Raw genomic sequence first — 22,684 nt, 5'->3', positions numbered from 1 at the left:
AGAGGGCTCCCTCTATTGGGAAGATGTGAACGTTGTTGTGTTGGAGAGGGGGCCAGATGCCTTCTCACAGCTGATTTTCATACAGAGTCTGGTCTGGTTCACGTAGTCACATTTTCTAAGTTGAACCAGTGTTTTAAAACTCCTCAGGCTTCAGATAAAACTCTAGATTTCCAGCTTCTCGTGAAACTGCAGTTTCTGCCAGGTTCCCAAGGTCACGTTCCCCTGGGGGTGAGTCACTCACTCGAACTCTCAGCCCCTTCCCCGGCTGCAGGGTCAGCCGCTCTGAGTGAATACAAATGTGATTGTAAGTTCGCTCTAGCTTTTATGATATTTTGCCTCTAGAGTTAATTTAGTATTTTAATTTGGGGGCTTTTCTTTTGATTTACTCAGAGAAGCATGGGTTTGACATTTTCTCTGTGCCTCTCCCACCTAGAATCACATTTACCATTTTAAAAAATGGAAATAGACCCTCCTGAATTCTCAAGTTAATTATTTGAACTCTGCAGTTGAGCTGAAACTGCTTAAGGCTGGGGTCACCTGCAGCCCCTCCCCTGCCATGAGGTCGGTTAAGGGCAAGGGTGGGAGCCTGACTCATATTCTTTTGTAAACAAACTCTGGGGACTGGACCTGACCCAGACTAATTGTTAAAGTACATTCAAAGAGGCATTTCCAGGAGAGGCTTCAGGGAGAAGTATTTGAACTGGGAGGTGGGGAGAAGGCATAGCCTTATTGTTTGGTGGGCCTTTGTCACCTGTCTGAGACATGTCACCTGGGCTTCAGGAATCACCCTGACACCAAGAGCTGGCACTAGGCTGACATGAAGCGTATGCATTGGAGGCCACCTTGGTTTTTAGGTTAGGGATTTTATTTATTTATTTTAGATTTAATTTTAGTCATTATTGTTTATCGGCTGCCCCACAGTTTATGGGACCTCAGCTCCCCAACCAGGGATGAACTCAGGCCCCGCCAGTGAGAGTGCCGAGTCCCAGCCACTGGACCCCCAGGCAGTTCCCCTCCCCGAGATTTTAAGTGACGGGTTGATTGTTCGACTGCCTGGTGTTGATGTCTGTTTAGAATGTTGCTGTTCATGCAGTGACTACTTGCAAACCCTGAGTGCAGGACACTGGCAGCCCCTTCCCTGTGCTTCGGAAGCCCACGGGCAGGGGCGTCAGGGGTTGGTGCAGCAGCTTCCTCACAGTGTCTGGGGCGGGGGCTGCCTTCCCCAGCCTCCAGCAGGAGTGGTGGCTCGTTGCTCTGTCTGCTTCCCCCGCTTCTCCTCCAGCCCCCAGTCTTTTTGTATTAAGGCCTTAAGAGGGCTGTAGGAAGGATTTTCCACAATGTTCTGTTGCCCCATCCAGGTCTTTCCACCTTTGACTGGTTGTCCACACTGCACCCTCCTCTGCTGGTAGTAAGTGTTTTTGGTGGCCTGTGGCTGTCCCCTCTCCCCTGAAACCACTGGACTCAGGAAAGATGACCTTGAACCTGACAGGGGGACTCCCTTTGGTTTCCATGCTGGAAATCATTTTACCATTTGTCTCACAAAGTAAGAGAAAGTTACTCTCACCGAGAACACAAAGGGAAAATTTCTACAAAATCAAGGTGAAAGTGAATTACATAGTATGTGTGTACATATCTATCCTCCAAATTATAATATATTCTATCCTTAATTATGGGCAGAATTGAATTAAATATATGTTAGTCTGGCCAGAAAGGTCATCCCAGTTTCCCTGGGTGCTCCCAAACGAAGTTTTTGGCTAGCCCTACTGGATCATATGAGCAGCGTGTTATTCACGAAGTTCTTTGGCAGAAGTTCTTGTTTTAGAAAGTAAAGGTTAAGAGGAATTAAGCTAAGTAAGAAATTATTTGAAGTGCCTCTTTTAAAAGCAAAGCACCCCTTTCTCTTTTGAGTCAAGGGCAGTCCCCTTCCATTCCACGTTAATTCTGCAGAGTGATCTCTTGCTGAACTCCTGCACTGCAGTTGCAATACCTCAAGCTGCAAAACTGCAGCTGCTACCTGGGCCATTTGATCTCAGTATCATTAAATGGGCCTTGGGTGCCAGCAGGGGAGTGACCTTGTGGAGTCTTCCCCCATCCCACCCCCGCCAGGCACAGTGCTCCCAGGACAGAGGAGCCCGAGGACTTGAGCAACCTGTCCAGCTCCTGTGCAGCGTGGCCTGCCCTCGGGTGTCTGGTGACTGCTAAGGACCTCAGGCTTTGCAGAGAAAATTTGATTAAAACCTGGGAAACCTGGTTTAAAAATGCCACAGTTTGCCTCCCTCAGTCGGACACACAAGTGCCGTTGGTTAGTAGATCCCATTAGAATTTCAAAAAAATTTTTTTAATTTTATTGAGGTACAGTTGATTAATAACATTGTATTAAATTTCTGCTGTATGGCAGAGATTCTGTTTTATCTATACATTCTTTTTTGTCTTTTTCCCCATAGTGATTAGGATCTGATTATAGCTCCCTATGGTACACAGTAGGACCTTGTTTATCCATTCTTTATGTGGCAGTTTCTACTGAAACTCTGTATTCTTACAGTAGAGACGCATACGTGGTCACAGGGTGAAACTGTGTTGTGATTCAGGTTCCGGGGAAGGTCTTGCACAAAAGCAGTGTGCTGACCAGGGGGTTCTTAGCATGCGGCCCCCACAGGGATGCTTTCACGTGTGGGAACAGGTTTCCAGGGCGTGTGGGTCTGAGTGCAAGGACCCAGAGGAAAGGGTACCTTCATTGCCTGGAAGGTGCCTTTGGTAAACGTCAGCTTTTAAAATGAGCCCTGTGTGGATCTCCTCTGCGGGACCCTTCTCCCTGCCATGAGCTCAGGGACAGGCCAAGTAGACTGCGAGGGCGCCTTCTCTGCTGAACGCACGCCTTTCTCGGGGTCAGACCACGTGCCTGGCGACTGCACCCCACACTGCGAATTATCTGGGTGCAGAAGGACACCCTGAGTGGGGGGCCCTGCATGTGTCAGGGAGGAAGCAGAGGCACTAACTCTGGCCAGCACAGCGAGTGTGGTCACCGAGTGAAGAAGCTGCCAGTGGAGAAAGGCAGGACAGGCAAGGAGGCTTTGTGGGCAGAGAGCTGGATGGCGGTGAGGGCGGACGGGGGGGCTCTGGCTTGGCCCAAGGTTTGTATTGACCTGTGAGCCCTCCAGTGGTCACTCACACCAAGGACAGCTTCGCTCACGTAAATCCAGCGTCCTTGGGGCAGGAGAGCATTGCCAGGGACCGTTTCTGTCGACTTCCTCAACTAAGGGATTTGGAAGGTTTAAGATAAAACATGTGGATATGTATTAATAGTCAAAGCGGACTGGGTTGGGGCAGGGGGTCGGCAGGGACCTCCCGGAGCCCCCCAGCGTGTGGCGGTGCTGGGACTGGGTGCCCTCACCATCTGGAACAGGGTCTCTCCAGGTTTTATTGACAGGTGAGGAAAGCAGGCCTTAATTAGACAGTTAATTAGACAGAAGCTGCGAAGGTGGCCAAGCCAAGATTCAAACCTAGAACCGAAAAAGCTGCAGAGCCGGTAATCCTCACCCCTCTGCCTCCAAAGCAGGCGTGTCATCACCGGTGAAAACAAAGGGCCTCGCCAGTGTGTTAACCTTGGGATTAACACCAGCAGGGCGCACACTGGCGCTCATGCGCTCGGGAGTGCCAACACCCGCGTGATCCTCAGTGGTTCACAAGCGGAAGCACACCTTGAAAAACCATTTTTTTTTACTTGGTGCTGATTCAAGGCACATCATGGGAACAGACCATGGTGTCCGCCCGTGTGTTACAGAGACACGAACAGCAGCTGTTGGTCTGGCTGATTCTTAATGTGACCCAAGTCCAGGGCTGGGGGGTGTGCACAGGGGTGCCCACGGTGTGTGCCCATCTGGAGAGAGGAGGCAAACGGCTTTCAGGTTTGGGGCCGTACTCTTAGTGGCAGGGGTGGCATGCAGGCATACTCCTGGGTCTCCCCTTCACATATCACGTCTCTGGGCCTGCCTATAATTAGATCCAGCCTCACAATCTGTGTTACACAATCTGACAGCCCGGCACACTGGCATTTTAAGTTGTTGATGAAGTGGAAATGAATATGCTTTGGAGACCCGTGTTTAACCTGTAGTGTTGGTATTTCGATATAAAAATTGAGAAACGTGACCCCTCTTTCCATGTGGTGGCGAGCTACCACACCACTGCTTCTGAGCAGGGCCAAGGCCTTCCTTGACACGGAGGTGGGCTTGGCAGCAGGTGGACGGAGCCTGTGAATGCCTGGAGAGCAGTGAGGTCCCTGGAAGCTCATGAGAGCTCGAAGCTGACGACACCACCGGAGGGTGTCAGAGGTGGGTGGTGGCTGAAGCCACGCTGGTGCCTGGGCCCCTCCAAGGCCAGCATGGAGAGTGCCCACAGAGGAGAGGTGAGCCAAGTGTTCCCCCCCCCACCCCCTCCGCCGTCAGCAAGACCTAGCAGACCCTGAGGACACGGGGGCTGGGAGCAGGCTGGCGATCCATCTAGGTCACAGCCCCAGCCTTGCAGCCAAATGGTTCAGAGGTTCTCTTCACCCCTGCGGATGCTGAGAACTGACTGCGTGGCTATGCTTTGGGGCTGTCTCAGAGGACTATGAGCTCCTTCTTAATGGATTTATTAGGGAGAATATGCAGATGTTCTTTGGGAAATCTGAGTGAAACTTTAACTCTGTCTGAGAGCCTATACTAATGGGAAAAAAATTCTGGTGTGATGACCGGGCGATCTGATGATCAGGGTGTGTCTCCTGTTACTGACCTGATCAACATTTCTATTGGAGACTAACGTTTGATGTAGTACCGGTGTTGGATATATTGGTATCTGCTCACCTCTGTAGGAATAGAAGCATGGGGTCTGAAGTCTTACAGCTGTAGCGATGCCTTGGACCATGCCTCACTAGTTTTGTTGGATGAATGAAGAATGAATGAGTGATTGAGTGATAGAATAGGCATCTCGGTCTTACCTAGGGATTACTACAAAATCAGGAGGAACCTCTAGAGCAAACCAGTGTGTCCCGGTATGATAATAAGCGTTTCAAAATTTGTTCCAGTTAGACCCTCGTGATTTGCCTGTTTGGCTGAAGTTTTCCTGATCTATATCTGCATGAATCCAAACATGAAAGAATGTTTTTTAACTCTTTGTGACTTTGACCAGCTGACTTTCCAATTAAACTTCTGCACTTCTTTGCTACATTTTGGTCATGTGAAAAGAAATTTTATATTGAGGATGAAGTTCTTTTTCCCATTAGTGGTATTAGTTAACACAAACTTTTGCATTAGACCAATAGCAGGATTCTCATAGACTCGTGTGGACGTGCCTATATTTCATCAATGTAACTAAAATAGAATGTAAGATCTGTTACGAAATTACTGATTTTTTCAATGAGACTACAAGAGAGTTTTTTTCATTCCCATTTTACCAGTTTTTGCTTTGTTTCAATATGGCTTTTATTCATATTTCTAGGTCCTTATAGAACCTTTCTTTCTGATTTTTCTACTTCTGTAATTGGATTTTGTATTTCTTTCCCGATTTCTTTTGCCCTTCTCTGAAGATCTATCAGGTTCAAAAGGTAGGCTCTTCCGTATTTATTTTCTGGTTTGCATGTACTCTTTTTCCCTTGCCAAGGACCTGGTCACCTTTCAGAAATAATGCCTTTGACTGAGAACTCACTAAAGTTCCTGCTGCCGCTTTTGCTGTCGTGTTTGCGAGTTGGTTTGAGCACGAACGCTCAGGGGTTCACGTTAGCCCCCACGAAAGGCAGCCGTCAGCACACATTTCTGAGTACTGAATGCTTTTCCTATCTCCATTTTTCTCAAGAAATTGGAAAATTGTTCCTTTAAGAAAAAAATTAACTCTAAGACAAAATAAAATCACACTTCAGAGTCTGGAAAACCATTTAGAATCAGACATTTGAAAAGAAAGAGCATCCTTGCATGTAATTGTATTATTAATAGTAAGTGTTGAAAATTTCAGTACATATTACCATACATTGAGATGATTACATACAGAATTAAAACTGAGTAAAACAAGAAAATGATGGTATAACAATAAAACCCAGTAGCTTAAAACAAACCCGCCTTCCATCCCTAATATTCAGATTGCTAACATGCATCTCTGTTTTCTAAGGGTATTTTGTAAAGGCAGTGAGGTTTAGAAATAAATGCGCTGAGCTGTCCCAATACAGAAAATAAGAGCAGCCAGTTCAGTGACTCCTGATCCAGCAGTAATGAAGGAGGGTGCGAACAGTTCCCTGAGAATTTATAGAAAAGTGTTTACAGGGAGTCTTTCCCATAAACAAATTGAAATAATTTCTTGTTTACAAACCTATTTAGTTTATAAGGAAGAGTTATCGTTGTCTTTGAGAGCAGCTAAGAGAATCAAAACAAGGTGACCTAATCTCATGGGTTAGAAAATGCAAGCCCTTACAGAACATCAGTATGTTTACATTTCCAGAGGCTCCAGCTCCTGGTGCTGCTGTCTGGTTAGACCCCAACCTGGAGCCACTTCTGACTTCTTTAGAATCATAACCTCTAGAGAGTCTGCTGCTAAGTCATTCAGTCGTGTCTGACTCTGTGCGACCCCACAGATGCAGCCCACCAGGCTCCGTCGTCCCTGGGATTCTCCAGGCTGGAGAGTCTGAATTGCCTCAAATAGCAATTTCCCAAATTTCCATTTGGTATTCTTCAATGAAAATGCCCGTTCACCAGGATTTAGAGTTCTAAGAAGCGTACACCCGACAAACAAAATGAGTAACATCTCCGTTTCCTTCCGCACTTGTCTCCTCAGCCTTCACTAGCCCTCCAGGAGCCACCTGGCACTTTATAAGAATATCAAATGCAGTGTTAATTTTGAAAAACAATAAAATTGTTTCTGGATTCCTTTACCAGGTGCAGTTCCAAATGGCCTTTCCCCCTGCCCCCCTCACTCTGCATAAATATTATCCCCCAAAGTGTCAAGAAACCAGTTAAGAAGGTGCCAGGATCTATTTGAACTTTGTTAGTTTTTGCAGAGTCCACTTGGACCTGTATACTGAGGCTAGAGTTCCAAACCACACATAGAGAATCCAGGTCAGAATTTCACAGGCGAAAGGCAAGGCTGGGAACCATCACAGTAACCGGCAGAATAGGACACGGTCAACTAAAACCTAGCCAGGGACTCCTCTCCAGTCGTTTCTACTTGACTCATTCCCATCTGGTGCTGGATCAAGAATATCCCTCCTCACTACCAGGGACGCGCTGTTAGAACCTTGTCAGGTGGTCATGTCTGCACACCGTACAGGCGTCCCAGGTGGCCCTTAGTGGTAAAGAACCCACCTGCCGATGCAGGAGATACAAGAGACCTGGGTTCGAGCCCGGGGTCGGGAAGGTCCCCTGGAGGAGGGCACAGCAACCCACTCCAGTGTTCTTGCCTGGAGAATCCCATGGACAGAGGAGCCTGGAGGGTTACAGTCCGTGGGGTCACCAAGAGTCAGACACGACTGAGGCGACTTAGCACAGCACGCACACCCAGCACACACAACTAAAGGGAGCTCAGGGAGCCCCCCACGGAAAAGCAGGTGTCCATTATTATCACCCAGATGTGACCCGGGGCGCAGGAGAAGGAGGCAGTAAGGCTTGCTGCCAGCCCGCGGGCTGTCTCCAGCAGGGTCTCTTGTGTTGAATCAAAGCTGTTTCTGAAAGTCGAGCACATGTGCGCCCGCCTGGCTCTCGCTTCCCTCTGCATGGCTCACCGGCTCCTCACAGCCTGCGTGTGCGGCGTTGTGCCCTTTCTAGAGTTTGCTGTGCCGCCCCTGCTACTAACACCAGGACAACTCCTTAACCGCGCTTTGTCAGGGGTGTCCTCTCCCCACGGATGGCTTGGAAGCGTAGCTAGAGTTACTGTAGCTGTTTATAAGGCCACCTGTGAACTCAGCGGAAGATTTTAAATACTGGTTCTTATTTTTGTCCTAAAAAGTGCAACAGGTAGAATGCGGTATTTGATACGGGTATAGAATTGGCCAAAAAGGAAAAGGCGGACATAGAAAAACGGATAACCCAGACCTCTTTTGGAATCTACTTTTTGTCAGTTTCTATAGGCCCATTCCTTTTTAAAAGCCACATTTTCTATCTTTGTAGTCAAGGCATGAGATAAAGAAGGGTTGATGGCATCGAACTTTTTATACCTGGAGTTTGACAGTGAAAGTGGGGCTAGCATGAATTGAACGCAAAATAGCCTTAAGCTGTTGTATTTAATTTACGCTGCTGTGTTTGATTTATGCTGTTGTTGCAGCATGACTGTGGGAAGTATTCCCTTTTATTTCCCTTCTCAATTTATAGACTCAGGTAAGGAACTTACAGAAAAGTGTTTGGCTCATGTGCTTTAGCTGCTCAGGTTCTATATTGGTTGAATTTTTAAACACTGGTAAGTTCTCTCCTAATTTTCTTCTTCAAGTTTTCCGCTTACCACCATTCCTAAGAGAAAGGGGCGAGACCACTGAAGAGCCATATGTTTTAAATCTGGCCGACTTTCAAAATAAACAGAAACTAAATCAAATATAAAACCAAACGTAACAGCAGCAGCCTGTTTGGGTCGTTGTACGACAACTTCAAGTGCTGCCGTGCTCTTCTCACACGCGGTTTTTTCCCTCTGACTTTAAGTTTTTCGTGTGCAAAAGGAAAATCATCTCTGTGTTATATGATACAGAGGTTTACATGGCAGTTTCTTGGTTTTCTTATTGGAAATCGAGGGAAAAGTGAGGAGAAAAGCAAAGCCCCTTTATTTAAGACTCCACCGGGGTTCCCACCTAAATTAGGAATTGCTGTATTTTGGTGGCAATAATAGCCATCCTGAATCTGCTTTTGTAATTCTAACTTGGGCAGTTGCTAAATAGATAGGCGAGGTGAAAGCATAGCGATATTGGCTAAAGAAAAAGCCAAACAGTTGTTTGTTTGTTTGTTTGTTTTTTCCCTGTATCAAGACCACTTCTACAACAGGCTGCTTGGCCATCCTGCCATTAGCAGCATATGATAAAGACGTCCACAGCCCAGAAATTCTCGAGGGCCTAAATTTAGCATAGATATCAGATGGCTGGAGCAAGTGTATCAGAAATCTAGGGGTCAGGACATCCTTTCTGCCCCTTGCCTCTGGTTTCCTCATCCCTGTTGTAGCAACACAGAAATGGCTCTCCGGTTTGGCTTCTCTTAAACAGGGATCGAAAAGAGCCGGACACGCCTGTGCCACTGAGCGCACGCACACCTGCAGACAGACGCACACACACAGTGCTTTATTGCTGCAGTACATTTTCTCTGAGGGCACAACCATCTTGACAGAGGGGCTTGACATGCTGCCGGCCTGTTGAAATTCCTGGTCTCTACGGAGGTCTTCCCCTCACCCCAGCAGTGCTTTCTCCTGACCTGTCTCGCCTGGGTGGGGAGGGTTGTCTTCCCGGGCTCACAGGTGGCGTGGGGGTCTGCAGCCCCCCGCAGAGCCCCGCCTGTTCCTCCTCGCTTTGCCTTGGCATGTTCCCTTGACCCTGGGGCTTGGGCAGCAGCTTGGAAATGCATGTCGGAACAGTGTCCTACGCAGAGCGCGTGTCACTTCTTGCCTCATCTTCTTTCCCTTCTGTCTACAGAAATATTATGGGCTGGATACAAAATGGGGCGACATCGAGCAATGGATGGTAGGCCTCCAATATGATTTTTCAAAGCTTGAAATGGTTTGTGATTTCATTCTCCCACACTGTAATTGCATAGCTAGGTCCCGGCCACCCCTAATTTAATACTGAGAGGCTGCCTTCCGGGGATGTTTCCATCTGGTCTGCTTGTTTACAGCCCCCGGGAAGGCTGCTTAGAAACGGTCCGGCCAGGAGTCTGGTGAGGCGGCTGGCTCCTGGAGCCCCCCAGGCTAGCATGGGGGGGGGTCTCCTCTCAGCAGGATCCCCCCCTGGGGACACTCAGGCTGGGCCAGGGCCCCCCAGCGTGAGAACCTTCCCAGAACGGCCCGCCTAGCCAGCAGCTCTAGCCGGAAGCCAGAGGACACTGTGCTGTATGGTCTCAGTTCCCAGCTGCGGTCAGCTGCCTGGCCACTCTGCTTCCGACCTTTATCCTTCACTGCTGGGCCCTGCTTACCTTGTGCCCTGTCCCTGAGAAACCATGGTTCTTGGAGGAGAAAATTCCTTTACCTTCTCACCCTGTTTCCTGGCACAACTTATCTGTCCTTCGTCATTTAAGAGCTGGCCTGCCCTTCACCATACCACCCCCCGTCCTACAAGCCTTTTGAGTGGAGATGTTGCCCCACAGTGGGAGGCTTGGAAGGGGAGTGGGCTCTGAGAGCCACCCACTGGTCATCGGTCCACCCCCGAGTGCCCCCACCCCCTTTGTCCCTGTCACATTGCTCACTGGCCTCACAGATGTCATCGCATCCTTCCAGCATTTGAGAACCAGGCCAGTATGCAGCTGTCCCATTAAATGTCCCTTATACATAAAATGACCCAAGGAAACAGGAAATTACCTACATCTTAGAGATCTGTGTACAATATAAAAGAAAACAGTTGTTGAAATACCAAGAGCACACAATTCCTCTATTTAAACAGTTAACTTCAACCTCTGTTATGTGTAAACCATCATTTTAACGCTTATATGGCATAGATATAAATTTGCCAAATCTTAAGACACAGTTAAAAGAGACGTCAGTGTTTTATATACCACTGAGAAAGAAAATGCTAATTATAATTGTGAGCAACTTTGATTATAAGATTTGCCCCGACTTCAGAGAAGTCCAGACGCAAAATGAAGCATCTTAGGATGCACAGAACATCGTATACAGGGTGGCATCCATGTTGGATCTCTTCCAGAAATGGTTTCTTCTCTGATTCCTGAACAGAAGTAAGTAGGTTTTGAATGTCAGAAGTAGTTTGATTTAAATGCACCAGATTCAATTAGAAAAAAAAAAAAGTAAGAGCCTGCTTTTCACCGAACACAGGCTTGTTTTTAAAGCCAGAATGAAACATCCCAATGATTTGTGTGCTGAAGTTCCACCCTCCACCCCCACCTGCTTTAGAAGAAAGCATTTTCCCCTAGTGGTTTAATTGAGGCCTGTAAGCAAAGTAAATATTTGTTTGACATTTATATCAGAAATACTGTATTGAGATGCGGTTGGACGGTCTTAAGGCTTCTCCTGTCTGCCTCTAACCTTTCTGTGCTGTCTCCTCATTGCTTTGGTAGGAAGACAGTGAGCGCTACTCTCACAGATCCAGAAGAAACACGTCGGTTAGTACTGTCTCCCTCCTGTTACCGCGGCATTTCGGCTGAAGTCTGCTTGGCCGTTCTAGTGGCTGAAATAACATTAATTAACTCTCTATCCGCCCACCTTCCTATAAGTGTATATATCTGTCTACAGATCTGTGTCTTTATCTAAGAAATTAACACTGATACTATTAGCTATACAGACTGTGAACTCAGCATTTAGCATTTTGACTTGACTTTAGTGAGAGGAAACTTTGAGAATTTCCTCAGTATTTATGAGCGTTTTAACGAGTATTAATATGTTCATTACAGTTTTAGTGCTTTCTTTGCTGTTGAATGTTCGTGAATAATTTGCTGTCATGTGCATTAAGCTCTATATTTGTACATGACCACCAAAGTGGACACCACCACTTTAATGAAGTTAATGTAAAGCCATGTCATCCAGAAACAGTCCTCTGATACTTCCCACAAACAGAGCCCTTTTGGGGAATGCACGGGTTCACGGGCACTGAGATTCCCAGAGGGGCCTGACCTCCCCCGGCCGTGTGTCAGGTCAGCCGGTTTCCTCTGAGAGCTGGGCGCGTCGAGTCTGTTACCGCATCTCACGGCTGTTTCCGTCTTTCTTTCACTAGGCGTCTGATGAAGATGAGCGCATGTCAGTGGGTAGCCGCGGAAGCCTGAGGGTCAGTAACCAGGACGGTTGGGTTTGCATGGTAGAGTCTGCATCCGTGGTCCGTGCCCTCCCACCCCTGCGTTCAAAGTCCTCGTTCATTGTCAAGATGCTTGTTTAAAATCTGTCCAACGGCGGGATGTTTCTTTGTGACGCAGAGTTGATTGACGTGCACTTTCGCTGTGTCTTTCTCCCCAACGTGGACGTCATCGTTTTTTCATGTTGGGTCCACGTCACCAAACCGCCCCATTTAGATCAGGCCGTCTCATCGCTAGTATGATGAGAGGAGCATGAAGACACATTCTGTCCTTACAGAAGTGCAGGCTCCCATCCAGTTGGAATCTCAGTGAAGTAACTACGAGTTAGAGTAACTGTTATGCAGTGACGCTTTGCATGGCTCCTTGAAAGCTGCTGTGGGCTGCCTGGTAAAAAGTTGGAGCACATTGAGTCTATCCAGCCCGGGGCCTTCGGCAGCCTCCCCTTTCATCAACTGTAATGAAATCTCTGCATCACGGACAGCTTGATGGTTGATAAACACAAATACACATCCTTCCTTAAACATTCCAGAAATCTTAATTATACTTGAAAACATGGTGTGCTTTGGGAAGTTAAGCAGAGAAAATGTGTTTGGCTTATGGGTCTACAACTCAGCGAGTAAACGCAGCGTGCAGTGTCATTTGTTGCCCAGTGGTTCATTCGTGCTCGGCTCTTTGCGACCCCATAGGCTGCAGCACGCCAGGCTTCCCTGTCCTTCGCCATCTCCTGGAATTTGCTCCGACATGGAGTCAGTGTCATTTGCCACTGGGTTAAAGCTGCATCTCCCTGGTAATTCAGTCTCAACACAGCCTCTCATTTTACTGAAGGGCTGTATGGAGCAGAAGGCTCGCTCTTAATCTCTGTGGCGACTAAGTTGTGATATCACTCCTAGCCTTCTTATATTCCCACTAAATGTGCATTTAATTTGGCTGTTTGTAACAGAAAGCTACAAAGGTGATAACAGTTAGCCTTTCTTATCCCCAAGTTCTGCATGATCCAACCAACCACAGATTAAAAATAGTCAAGGAGAAAATTTTCCAGAGAGTTACAAAAACACAAAGCTTGAATTTGCCGCACTGGCAACTATTTATATAGCATTTGACATTGTATTTACAACTGTTCACATAGCGAAGAGTCAGACGTGACTTTGCGACTTTGCGACTTTGCATCTGAACGACAACAGCATAGCATTCACAGTGTGTGCGGTGTTGTAGGGACTCTAGAGACGACTGAGTGTATACAGGAGGTGCACATGGGTTGTGTGCAAAAGCCAGGCAATTTTGAATTAGGAACTGGAGCGTGTGCAGATGCTGGTGTCTGTGGGGTCCTGAAACCGACCCCGCCCCCACCACCTCCCGCCCAGATGCTGAAGGACAGCTGTATATTGTTGCTCTGGGGTTAGCAGTGGTCATTGTCCTTAAAAGCAGATACATGGTGACCTTGCCAGAAAGTTACAGTTTCAAGGTGAAGTCAAAGAGCTTCCTTTCATTTTGAAACTTTCTCCTTAGCCACCTATTTGTAAATTCCTCATCTGTGCTGTGACATGATTCATGCAAGAGGAAGTAAGATTCATGTAACACAAACAGTATCAGCGCAGAACTGTTTATAGAATCTGCAGACACGGGACAGAAATTACAGCTGTTGAGCAGACCCAGGAGATCAGGTCCTTAAAACCAAGAGAAGAGGATACTTTCTCAAGGAGGAGAGGGGTGAGCACGTGAGCATAGGACTCACATGACCTCCACACCATGAGGAGGTCCACAAGGGAGCTTCTGATGGAAATAGAGCAAAACCTGATTATTTGGGGGCTCAAATCTCTCTATCAAAATAGCGTTTTCCATCTGTGATACTCCTTGAACTTGTATTCAAGATTTTTTATGTACTTGCATTTTTCTGGGGAAATAATCAGTTCACTTTAAGATTCTCAGAGGGTTTCCTGACCCCCTTAAAAACTGTTGTACTGTTAGTTACTGTTTGGCTGTTTACAGCATTTATTTCACTTTTAAGGATTTTAACCAGAAATGAGCTAAGCTTTTATGCTGAACACCTGTCTCTGCCAAGATATCAAACGTGTTTGTTTTAGGATATAAAATTTTAGAGGACCTCCACAGTTAGGACGCTGAGTACGAGAGGGGAGAAGGTGGAAAGCTGGTGGTGGGTGGTGGTTGTCATTAGCCGGGGTGTATGTTCCCTGACGCTTTCCCATGATGCTCTTGATCTAAAGGAATAGCTTAAAGATTTTAAAGATAAAAACCGAAGACCTTGAGAACCTGGATCCTGGGAATAAGAGTCAAACCTTCTAATTTCTATCACTATAGAAAAAGCCCAGAGCAATTGAGGAGGCCGCTCAGGGCTAGGGCTTTGTGACAGCATCACCCCTCAAGCCCCGCGGGGGCCCAGAAGCTCTGGTCTCTCCAGGTTGGTGGGCGAGCAAGGCTCCCCACTGCCCCCTGAGGGCGGCTCGTCTCAGTCCATCTCTGGGTAGGACCAATTTCTGCTGTTTTGCATATTTTAATATTTGAACATCTTTATAGTTTGCAAAGTTCAAAAACCATATCTTTTATCTCCTGACTTTCTCAAAACACAGGCCATCTTCATTCCATTCACAGTGATGATAAGCCCTTAAAAATGGAATAAATTTTTTTTCTAGTGTTTGTATGGACATCCTCAGAAAATCTAGATTTAGATATTGTAAGTCTAAGTTTTCTTTATTTAAAAATGGATAGTGCTGCATCTGCTGACGCTCTGTCTAATGTAAATGGCGTGCACTAGGTGGGGGAGGAAGCAGGATTGTTCAGACTGCTTCAGATTTCATGAATTACAGCAACTTCTACCATGGAGGTTTTATTTGTTAATGGATTTTATGGCAGCTGCCATGCTATTGTAGTTGCGTTTATAAAGACATGTGAGATCCTAGAAGTCATGAAGAAAATTAATTTTAAGATTTTCGAGATCGCTTGCTTTATGTTTCTGTTATATTGTACTTAGCTTTTTACCTGATTTTGGGCAACTCTTTTCTGTTGTTTTTCTCTTCCATCCTTCCTCCGACAGTCGCAGCCTGACTTGGAGTACGGGGGTCCCTACGCCTGGGTGAGATGTGCTCTGATCCTGATAGTGTTGCCTGGCAGATAATAACCTGTGGTGTGTCCACTAATATTGCGGGTGTTTGTCTAAAAAAGCCAAGTTCATCTTGGTGTGAAGAGACACATGTGCCGCCCTCTAGTCCTTTCCTGGAGACTGAGGCCAGAGGGCAGGCATGCCCGCAGCTGTGCTTCCCAGAGGCTCCTTGCAGCTCTGACCCTCCTCCTGTGTTCGGAGTCCAGGTGTGGGTACTTGACCATCTCCCTCACCTGGCAGCCTGTGAGCACCACTGCTTGCCAGGCTCTGGGGCAGCAGCCGTGGCACCAGATGGAAGAGACAGGGTCTTCTTGCAGGAAACCCAAAATCAGATCAAGAATTCCCAAGCCTCTACATTTCCTGTAACAGATTAAATTTAAAGTCATTTTATCTAATGAAAAATCTATTATTTCCTAATCTGTATCCTTTCAAATTAAATATCCCAGATGGCTCTTTGGCTAGAGAGTGCTCTTTGAGAAAGACCCCAAATCCAGTAACAAAAACGAAGCCTTGAAATTCAGCGTTTCCCTTCTAACGTCTGTCTAGAAGAGTTTCTGCATCTTTAAACCTATACATTTAAATTACACTCCAAGGTAGAAAAATGTAATCTCATCAGCATCATTCACACTCAGCATTAAAGTGACTCAGCACTGAAATTAAATCGGATTATACACTTCTCTGCTTGAAGGATTTTTTCTCCAAAAGGATTTTGTGCTTCATTCATCCCATTGTGCTGAAAAATTATTTAGCAAACTCCTGTTTTTAAAATACACGTATACCCTTAAGGTGATGATTAACAGGGCACAGCACAGCTCATCTGCACAGACATTTGTCCCCAGAGCCTCCCGTGGGGCGGCTGTTCTCCACTTCAAAACTCAGTTGAGTGCGTCCAGTGCCCCTCAGAGCTGGATTTTGCCTTTCGTTGTTTGTTTCCCATCTCTGATGCCCTTGAAGGTGCTCTATCTTCTGACTTAGTAGAAACAGATGGTCAAGAATCAGCCTGGAATGCAGGCGACCCTGGTTCAATCCTTGGGTTGGGAAGAGCCCCTGGAAAAGGGACTGGCTACCCACTCCAATATTCTTTGCCTGGGAAATCCCATGGACAGAGGGAGCCTGGCGGGCTACCGTCCATGGGATCACAAAGAGCCAGACGTGAATGACCAACTAAACACACATGCACATTGATTTTTAAAAAGCTGTCTAATAACAGTTGCCTTTTGCACGGTCTCGTGTGGAATTGGTTGATGCTTTGACAGCACTGCATGTTATTAGATGACTAATTAGAAGTTACCATCAGACTCATTGGTTTTGATGGGGCATCTGTTTTTGTATCTCGCTCGTCCTTTTCCAGAAAATGCAGGTTGGTAAATGTCTCTCTACTCTGTTCTCTCTTAAGAGCAGTGCTTCCCAATGCTACTGTATGAAAGATTCACCCGAACTTGTTAAGATGCTAATTCCCAGGCCTCTGGGGATTCCGATGTCTTAGGGGCGACCAGGATGCAGTGAGGAGAGCTGAAAACAATTGCTGTAGAGCAAAGCTAGGTGAACATCAGAGGCCCGATGAGGCTGACATGCCTCCCGTGGGCTTTTTGTTCTAATGCCGTGACCGTTAATTTTCAACTCTTCTTATTATCCTCTTATGCCGCTAGAAACGGTTCCACCAAGCTGAATTCAACACGGAAAAACTACCCAAGAGGAGAAAGGTGGTGTGTTTGCTAAGAAGGTCAGAGAGATCCTCTCTAGAGATGTTGTCAGTGAGGTCTCTGGGTGGAGGATATGTTGTAGGGATACATTCTCTGTGACAGAATTTCATTACAACAGAGAAGTGTGGATATTCCGCAAAGCCTTCAAAAGAAGGGTTTTCCCCGCATTTTCATGGAAAGCCAGAGTAGACAGGGACACCCGAAGGAGCGCATTTGCCCTCCCAGGCCCCACCCGCCCTCTGCTTCATGCTGCAGGCTAGACAGGAGACAGAGAAGAGGAAAGGAAAGGTTCATCTAAAGCACTATGTGTGTTATAAACAAGAGTGGACAGCCAGCGGGTTTATGTGTGCAGTACGTTTTCTTCCTTGTTTATTAGCAAAGTAAAAGTCACCTAAAATTGATTGATGCTGAGCGACTTCACTTTCCCTTTTCACTTTCATGCATTGGAGAAGGAAATGGCAACCCACTCCAGTGTTCTTGCCTGGAGAATCCCAGGGACGGAGGAGCCTGGTGGGCTGCCGTCTATGGGGTCACACAGAGTCGGACACGACTGAAGCGACTCAGCAGCAGCAGCAGCAGCCTTCAATATTATATTAATTTTTTTTCCAGAAACTACTTTCTAAACAGATATCAAAGGAATAAGATTGCGATCTGAAATGTAAAGTCCTTGACATTTAAGATTGTTTCAAATAATCTCATCAGTCAAGAGAAAAAAAGGAGACTGAATAAGATGTCTGCCAACCTCCAAAGGTTTTTTATTATCAAATTTATTTCAGAAATGTTTTAACGTACTCATAGTTTTAAATTTTCCTTTTGAAGGATTTCTACACACTCCTCCTCATTCGGAAACCTCATATTGACTTGCTTTTGAGTTGTAACACAAGTAAATACATAGTTTTATAGTCAAGGTTTCCTGACCCTGGCTTTATAATATCTGGAAATCCGTGTATTTTTGTTCATCAGCATCACAGCTGCATAGTATGTCTGCCTACCCCCACCCTTCCAACAAGGAAACATATTCTGGTTTTTCCTGTGTGCTGGGCGCTTCCCCATCTGGTCAGCACATCCTTCACAGTCAGCCCTGATCAGATTTATCAAGGCCCTCATTTTAATCAGATTTAATCCTTACAAGGGCCTTGTAAAGTATTTATTACTCTGCACATTTTCACAGCCACAGCGGTGGAATTCCAGTGGATGAAGTAACTTACTTAAGGTCACGTGACAGAGCTTCTACTTGGAGTCTGGACTCGCGTGGGACCCCCCGGCATCTCCTTCCACTTTTAGCCGCTGCGCCTCCTTTTTCCCACTCGAGAGCTGGCTGTGTCCTGACAGCTGACAGCTCTCATCCTGAAGCAGCAGAAATTTCCTTATAGGTGAATGAGAGCAGCTATAGAAGCCCAAGCGAGCTTTGACTAGGACGTGGGAGGAAAAGGGAGACAGACACACTCTTAATCATTCTCTCTTTTCTTTCCTGGAGAACAAGTTATGAAATACGCCCTCAGATTTCACTTTGGAAAAGTAGGAAAACTGGATGAATGAAAGCCTAATATAGATTAGTTTTCCCATGATGAACGTTTGCATTTAATTACAAATTGAGTAGACCGCTCTCTTTGAATCTTCTGAACACAGCTTCATAATGAACCGTAGTTTTAAGGGTGTCATGCCAAACCAAGAGCTGAAAACTAGTTGACTCAGACGGAGGCATCAGCCCGCTTGGCTGGCATTCAGGCTTCTCCAAGGCTGGGATTCCCGCAGTACCACCGCAAAACTGGAACACAAGTGCGTCCCGCCAGTGCAACTCACTCCACTAAGACGTGGCGTTGCTTCCTATCCCTGAGTGAGTGCCTTGTAGTCTCCAGGGATACTAAGAGGACAGCTTTGACTCTCGAACAGGGCTGGCTTCTCCTGAGCTACAGCTCAGAAGCATGGAGCCAGTGGGGTGCCTGCTGGGACACGTGCTCTGCCAGGCATGCCCATCCACTCCACTCCAAAAACTCAGCCTGCACCTGGCTAGTTCTTCCTTGCCAATCTGTCCCTGTCTCTTCATTTGGGTACTGATGTCAGCTTCTCTCCTTTTCTTCCTTGACACAGACAAATGGATATGATGGAGACTTATACGGATCACAGTCCCTGAGTAGACGATCTGGCAGGGTTCGTATAGTAAATGTGCGTGACGCAAGACTCAAACAGGTTGCTGCGAAGCCTTTTTTAAAAGTCTGCTAAATTTAGCTTCTTTGGTTCTTTTCTGTGTTATAGTAGTCCTCTTTTGTGTGTGCGTGCATGACGGAATGAAAGCTAATGTTTTTCAACTGATTAACGGTCTTTGTTTGTCTTCTAACATTCAAAATGTTAGTTTGAGAGATCAATATTGAAAGGAATCTCTTAGGTACTAAAAGGTCGAATTAAATATTAGCTCTCTATTTTATTGCCCTGGGTATATGTGTGTGATGTGCATGTGAACATATTCAGCTCTCTAAGACACTTCAATCCGACATTTTCACAGTTCTCCACATCAGTCCTTTGTAATTTCAAAGACACAGGTACTGGAGCCTGTGTTTTGCTAAACACTGATGCTTGCAGTGCTCACAGCTCTGGGGTAGGAAGCGGGAGAGCAGCAGAGAAAGGCTGTACATGAGGAGAGAGAAGGAAGGCATCGAGAGCAGAGCAGGCAGAAAGAAGTGGGGGAGGCCTCGGGACTGGTCAAGGAGACCATGGGGAATTCAGGTGCTTAAACTGGGCACATTTGAATTTAGTTTTCCTGACCTGCTGCACATCTCTTATACATTAAATTATCTAAAATCTTCCTGTTCTTCTTGACTTCATTTATTTTCTTGTTCAGTTCAGTTCAGTCACTCAGTCGTGTCCAACTCTTTGTGACCCCATGGACCGCAGCACACCAGGCCTCTCTGTCCATCACCAACTCCCAGAGTTTACTCAAACTCATGTCCATTGAGTCAGTGATGCCATCCAACCATCTCATCCTCTGTCGTCCCCTTCTCCTCCTGCCTTCAATCTTTCCCAGCATCAGGGTCTTTTCAAATGAGTCAGCTCTTCGCATCAGGTGGCCACAGTACTGGAGTTTCAGCTTCAACATCAGTCGCTCCAATGAACACTCAGGACTGGTCTCCTTTAGGATGGACTGGTTGGGTCTCCTTGCAGTCCAGGGGGCTTTTGGGGCTTCCCAGGTGGCACTGGTGGTAAAGAACCCACCTGCCAATACAGGAGACCTAAGATACTCCGGTTCATTCCCTGGGTCAGGAAGACCCTCTGGAGGAGGGCATGGCAACAACACACTTCAGTGTTCTTGCCTGGAGAATCCCATGTATAGAGGAGCCTAGTGGGCTACGGTCCGTAGGGTCACAAAAAGCTGGACACGACTAAAGTGAATTAACAGCAATAAATTTTACTAGTTGTGTAAAATAGTATTTTTTAAATTTATCTTAGTTATATTTTATTAGGAAATATTTTACTTTTTAAAATCACATTTTCAGGTTCCAAAGGAGTAGTAACTCAACACCCTCTTAGCTTTCTGAAACTGGCTGATCAGGTTTTACTGCCTCATCCCTATTAAGGATTGCATACACTTCTGTTTTATCTAAGTTTTTCTCATTCCAAGCTAAAAGATCCTCCCACTTTAAAGGTTCTGTCTTCCTGTTTATGTTGCTTTTTGCACTGACAGCCTTTGGACTTTCTCGAGCTCTGTTTTCCTTTTAGGTAATAATACAGCACTCAGGAGACAGAAGCAGGTTGCAGCCATTCTGTTCTCGTGTTCTGTTGACGTTGACAATTTTGCTTTCTGTGCTCAGCATCCCTGCAGGCTGTCTAGTGCTGGCATCCCAGGACAGGAACTCTGATGGCCCCAGACTGCTTGTTGGGGTTAAATTGACTAGTTAGTAACTTAACACCCTAGATGCGTATTCCACTGTGTTGATCACAAAGATTCATAGTTTAGAGTTGAAAGTTACTTTAGAAGTTCCTTAGTCCGGCTTCTACCCAATATTACAGTCTTCTCTAGAACATCCCAAACGCGTAGTTGGCAGCATGTTTGTGAATGTACAGGTGGCATCAAGCTCTAGCTTGCATATATCCACATATTTTAATCTTTGATTTTTATATTGAAACAATACAAGTGTGCCTTGTGCTTTCATGATTAAGTAATGCCTCTAGAAATTAAATAGAAAGAACTTGACTGTCAAACTGTTCACTGCAGAGCAAAACTGAGTATAAAATTGATTTAATAATCATGAAATAGAATGACCCAACTACCAAATAGCCTACATCTTAAGCAGCATCTTGGGCTTCCCAGGGGGCACTAGTGGTAAAGAACCCACCTGCCATGCAGGAGACGTAAGAGACCTGGGTTCAATCCCTGGGTCAGGAAGACCCCCTGGAGGAGGCACGGCAACCCACTCCAGTATTCTTGCCTGGAGAATCCCATGGACAGAGGAGCCTGGCGGGCTGCAGTCTGTGGGGTCACCAAGAGTCTGACACGCCCGAAGCAACCAAGCCTGCAAGCGTTGTAAGCACACACACCAGCCACAATCTTGGCAGGATCTTCTGTTTAAAAAGTGTGTGTTGAGACCCCACAGGGCGACAACAGGGCCCAGCCTCCTGTGGATGGTTCTCAGCTGCAAGAGGGTGCCGCTTCCCTCAGGCTCCACTCGCCTCCCTCCAAAGCCTCCCTGGAGCTTTAGAGCTTGAGCTGTAGCCCTCAGATGTGCTGAGCTGAGCAAAGAGTGAAAACTCTGCAATAAGTGGAATTTCAGTTATCGACAAAGAGGTGCATTGGGTTGGCCAAAAAGTTCGTACCATCTGACAGAAAAACCCAAGTGAACTTTTTGGCCAACCCAGTAACACAGAAAGTCTGGACTAAGAGGTTATAGACAGTCCACCATGAGATTTAGTTGGTAGTTACAAATAATAATAAACAGGTACACTGAAATATAAAGAGTGAAACCCTAATGATAATAGTTAAATCACACGACGTCACTGAGACATAAACCCTGGAATGTAAAACAAAGCTTGGGCGCCTAATGGTTAAGGGCTTCTGCTGTCATGGAGCATGTCTGTTCTCTCGCTGCCCATCAGCCCGGGAGTACTAACACTGGTCTGGCTGTGTGATCGCATAGTTGCCTTTTAACCGAGACTGGTGGTGCTTTGTGGGGAGTGAGAAAGGGCTCATCGCTTACACTGTCTTCTTTGCCGCTCAGAATTCCAGCTACAGCGGTGACGGCCGATTCTCCACTTTGTCATCATCCAGAGAGGACACCTTGGTTGGTTTCCCCTTGAATCTTTCCCATCCTCGCTTCAGAAACTGCAGGTTTTGTAGCATGCGCTCTTGTATGTGTAAACTCAGCTCTCTTTCTCTTTTAATGTCTGTTCTATGAAGTTTCATTCGGATAACTGTCAAGGTCCATTGAGGAGCAGTAATTAACATGATATATTTAATTCAGATTTACCTCACTATCTTGCCTTTGATTTCAGATTCGAATGTTGGAATACGCATTGTGGTGTCAGGCGAGGTACAGTGAAAGAAAATAGGTGGATATTTAGTAGTCAGAATTAATCAAAGGGGAAAAAAAGAAGAAGCCTTGAAATTCTTTCCTGAAAGCAGACTGACCTTGCAGGGTACAGGCACGCACGGAGTAATTTTACAGGAACAGACTAGACTTGAAATGAAAATCCAATCCCAGTGTCTGCACAGGAGCGTTCCTTCCCATACTTTCAGAGCACAATCAGCCTTGATACACATGTATTTCTCAATTATTGAAGAGCCCTAATGAGTAAGGCTCGTTTATCCTGGGTAAGGCTTGTATTCACTCAGCATTAGGGGACTAGCTTAAGTGGGACAGTCACAGAGACAAGCAGGTGCGTTAGGTCCTCTGGAAGCATTTACTTCTATAACAGAGGACAGATCCCTGTATGGG

At 46.2% G+C, this 22,684-nt stretch overlaps 1 protein-coding gene across 33 annotated transcripts in view; it reads left to right on the top strand.

The window, feature by feature from the left end:
• Positions 1-22,684, top strand: part of LRRFIP1 (LRR binding FLII interacting protein 1) — a 159,432-nt gene that overhangs the window by 87,965 nt on the left and 48,783 nt on the right. For 8 of the 33 annotated variants that reach the window (XM_018040644.1, XM_018040523.1, XM_018040474.1 and 5 more), the window contains exons 3-9: positions 5,561-5,578; positions 9,620-9,667; positions 11,211-11,255; positions 11,864-11,914; positions 14,989-15,027; positions 18,849-18,908; positions 21,968-22,030. The exons of 5 other annotated variants lie outside the window; for them this stretch is intronic. In XM_018040644.1, the coding sequence (XP_017896133.1) occupies positions 5,561-5,578; positions 9,620-9,667; positions 11,211-11,255; positions 11,864-11,914; positions 14,989-15,027; positions 18,849-18,908; positions 21,968-22,030 (324 nt within the window). The remainder of the gene's footprint in view (positions 1-5,560; positions 5,579-9,619; positions 9,668-11,210; positions 11,256-11,863; positions 11,915-14,988; positions 15,028-18,848; positions 18,909-21,967; positions 22,031-22,684) is intronic. 20 more of the 33 variants (XM_018040614.1, XM_018040600.1, XM_018040607.1 and 17 more) reach the window with 9 other exon arrangements.

The sequence above is a fragment of the Capra hircus genome, chromosome 3, assembly GCF_001704415.2.
Source record: "Capra hircus breed San Clemente chromosome 3, ASM170441v1, whole genome shotgun sequence".
Lineage (NCBI taxonomy): Eukaryota > Metazoa > Chordata > Mammalia > Artiodactyla > Bovidae > Capra > Capra hircus.
Note: the sequence above shows the minus strand (reverse complement) of the source record. Positions and strands in the feature narration are given on the sequence as shown.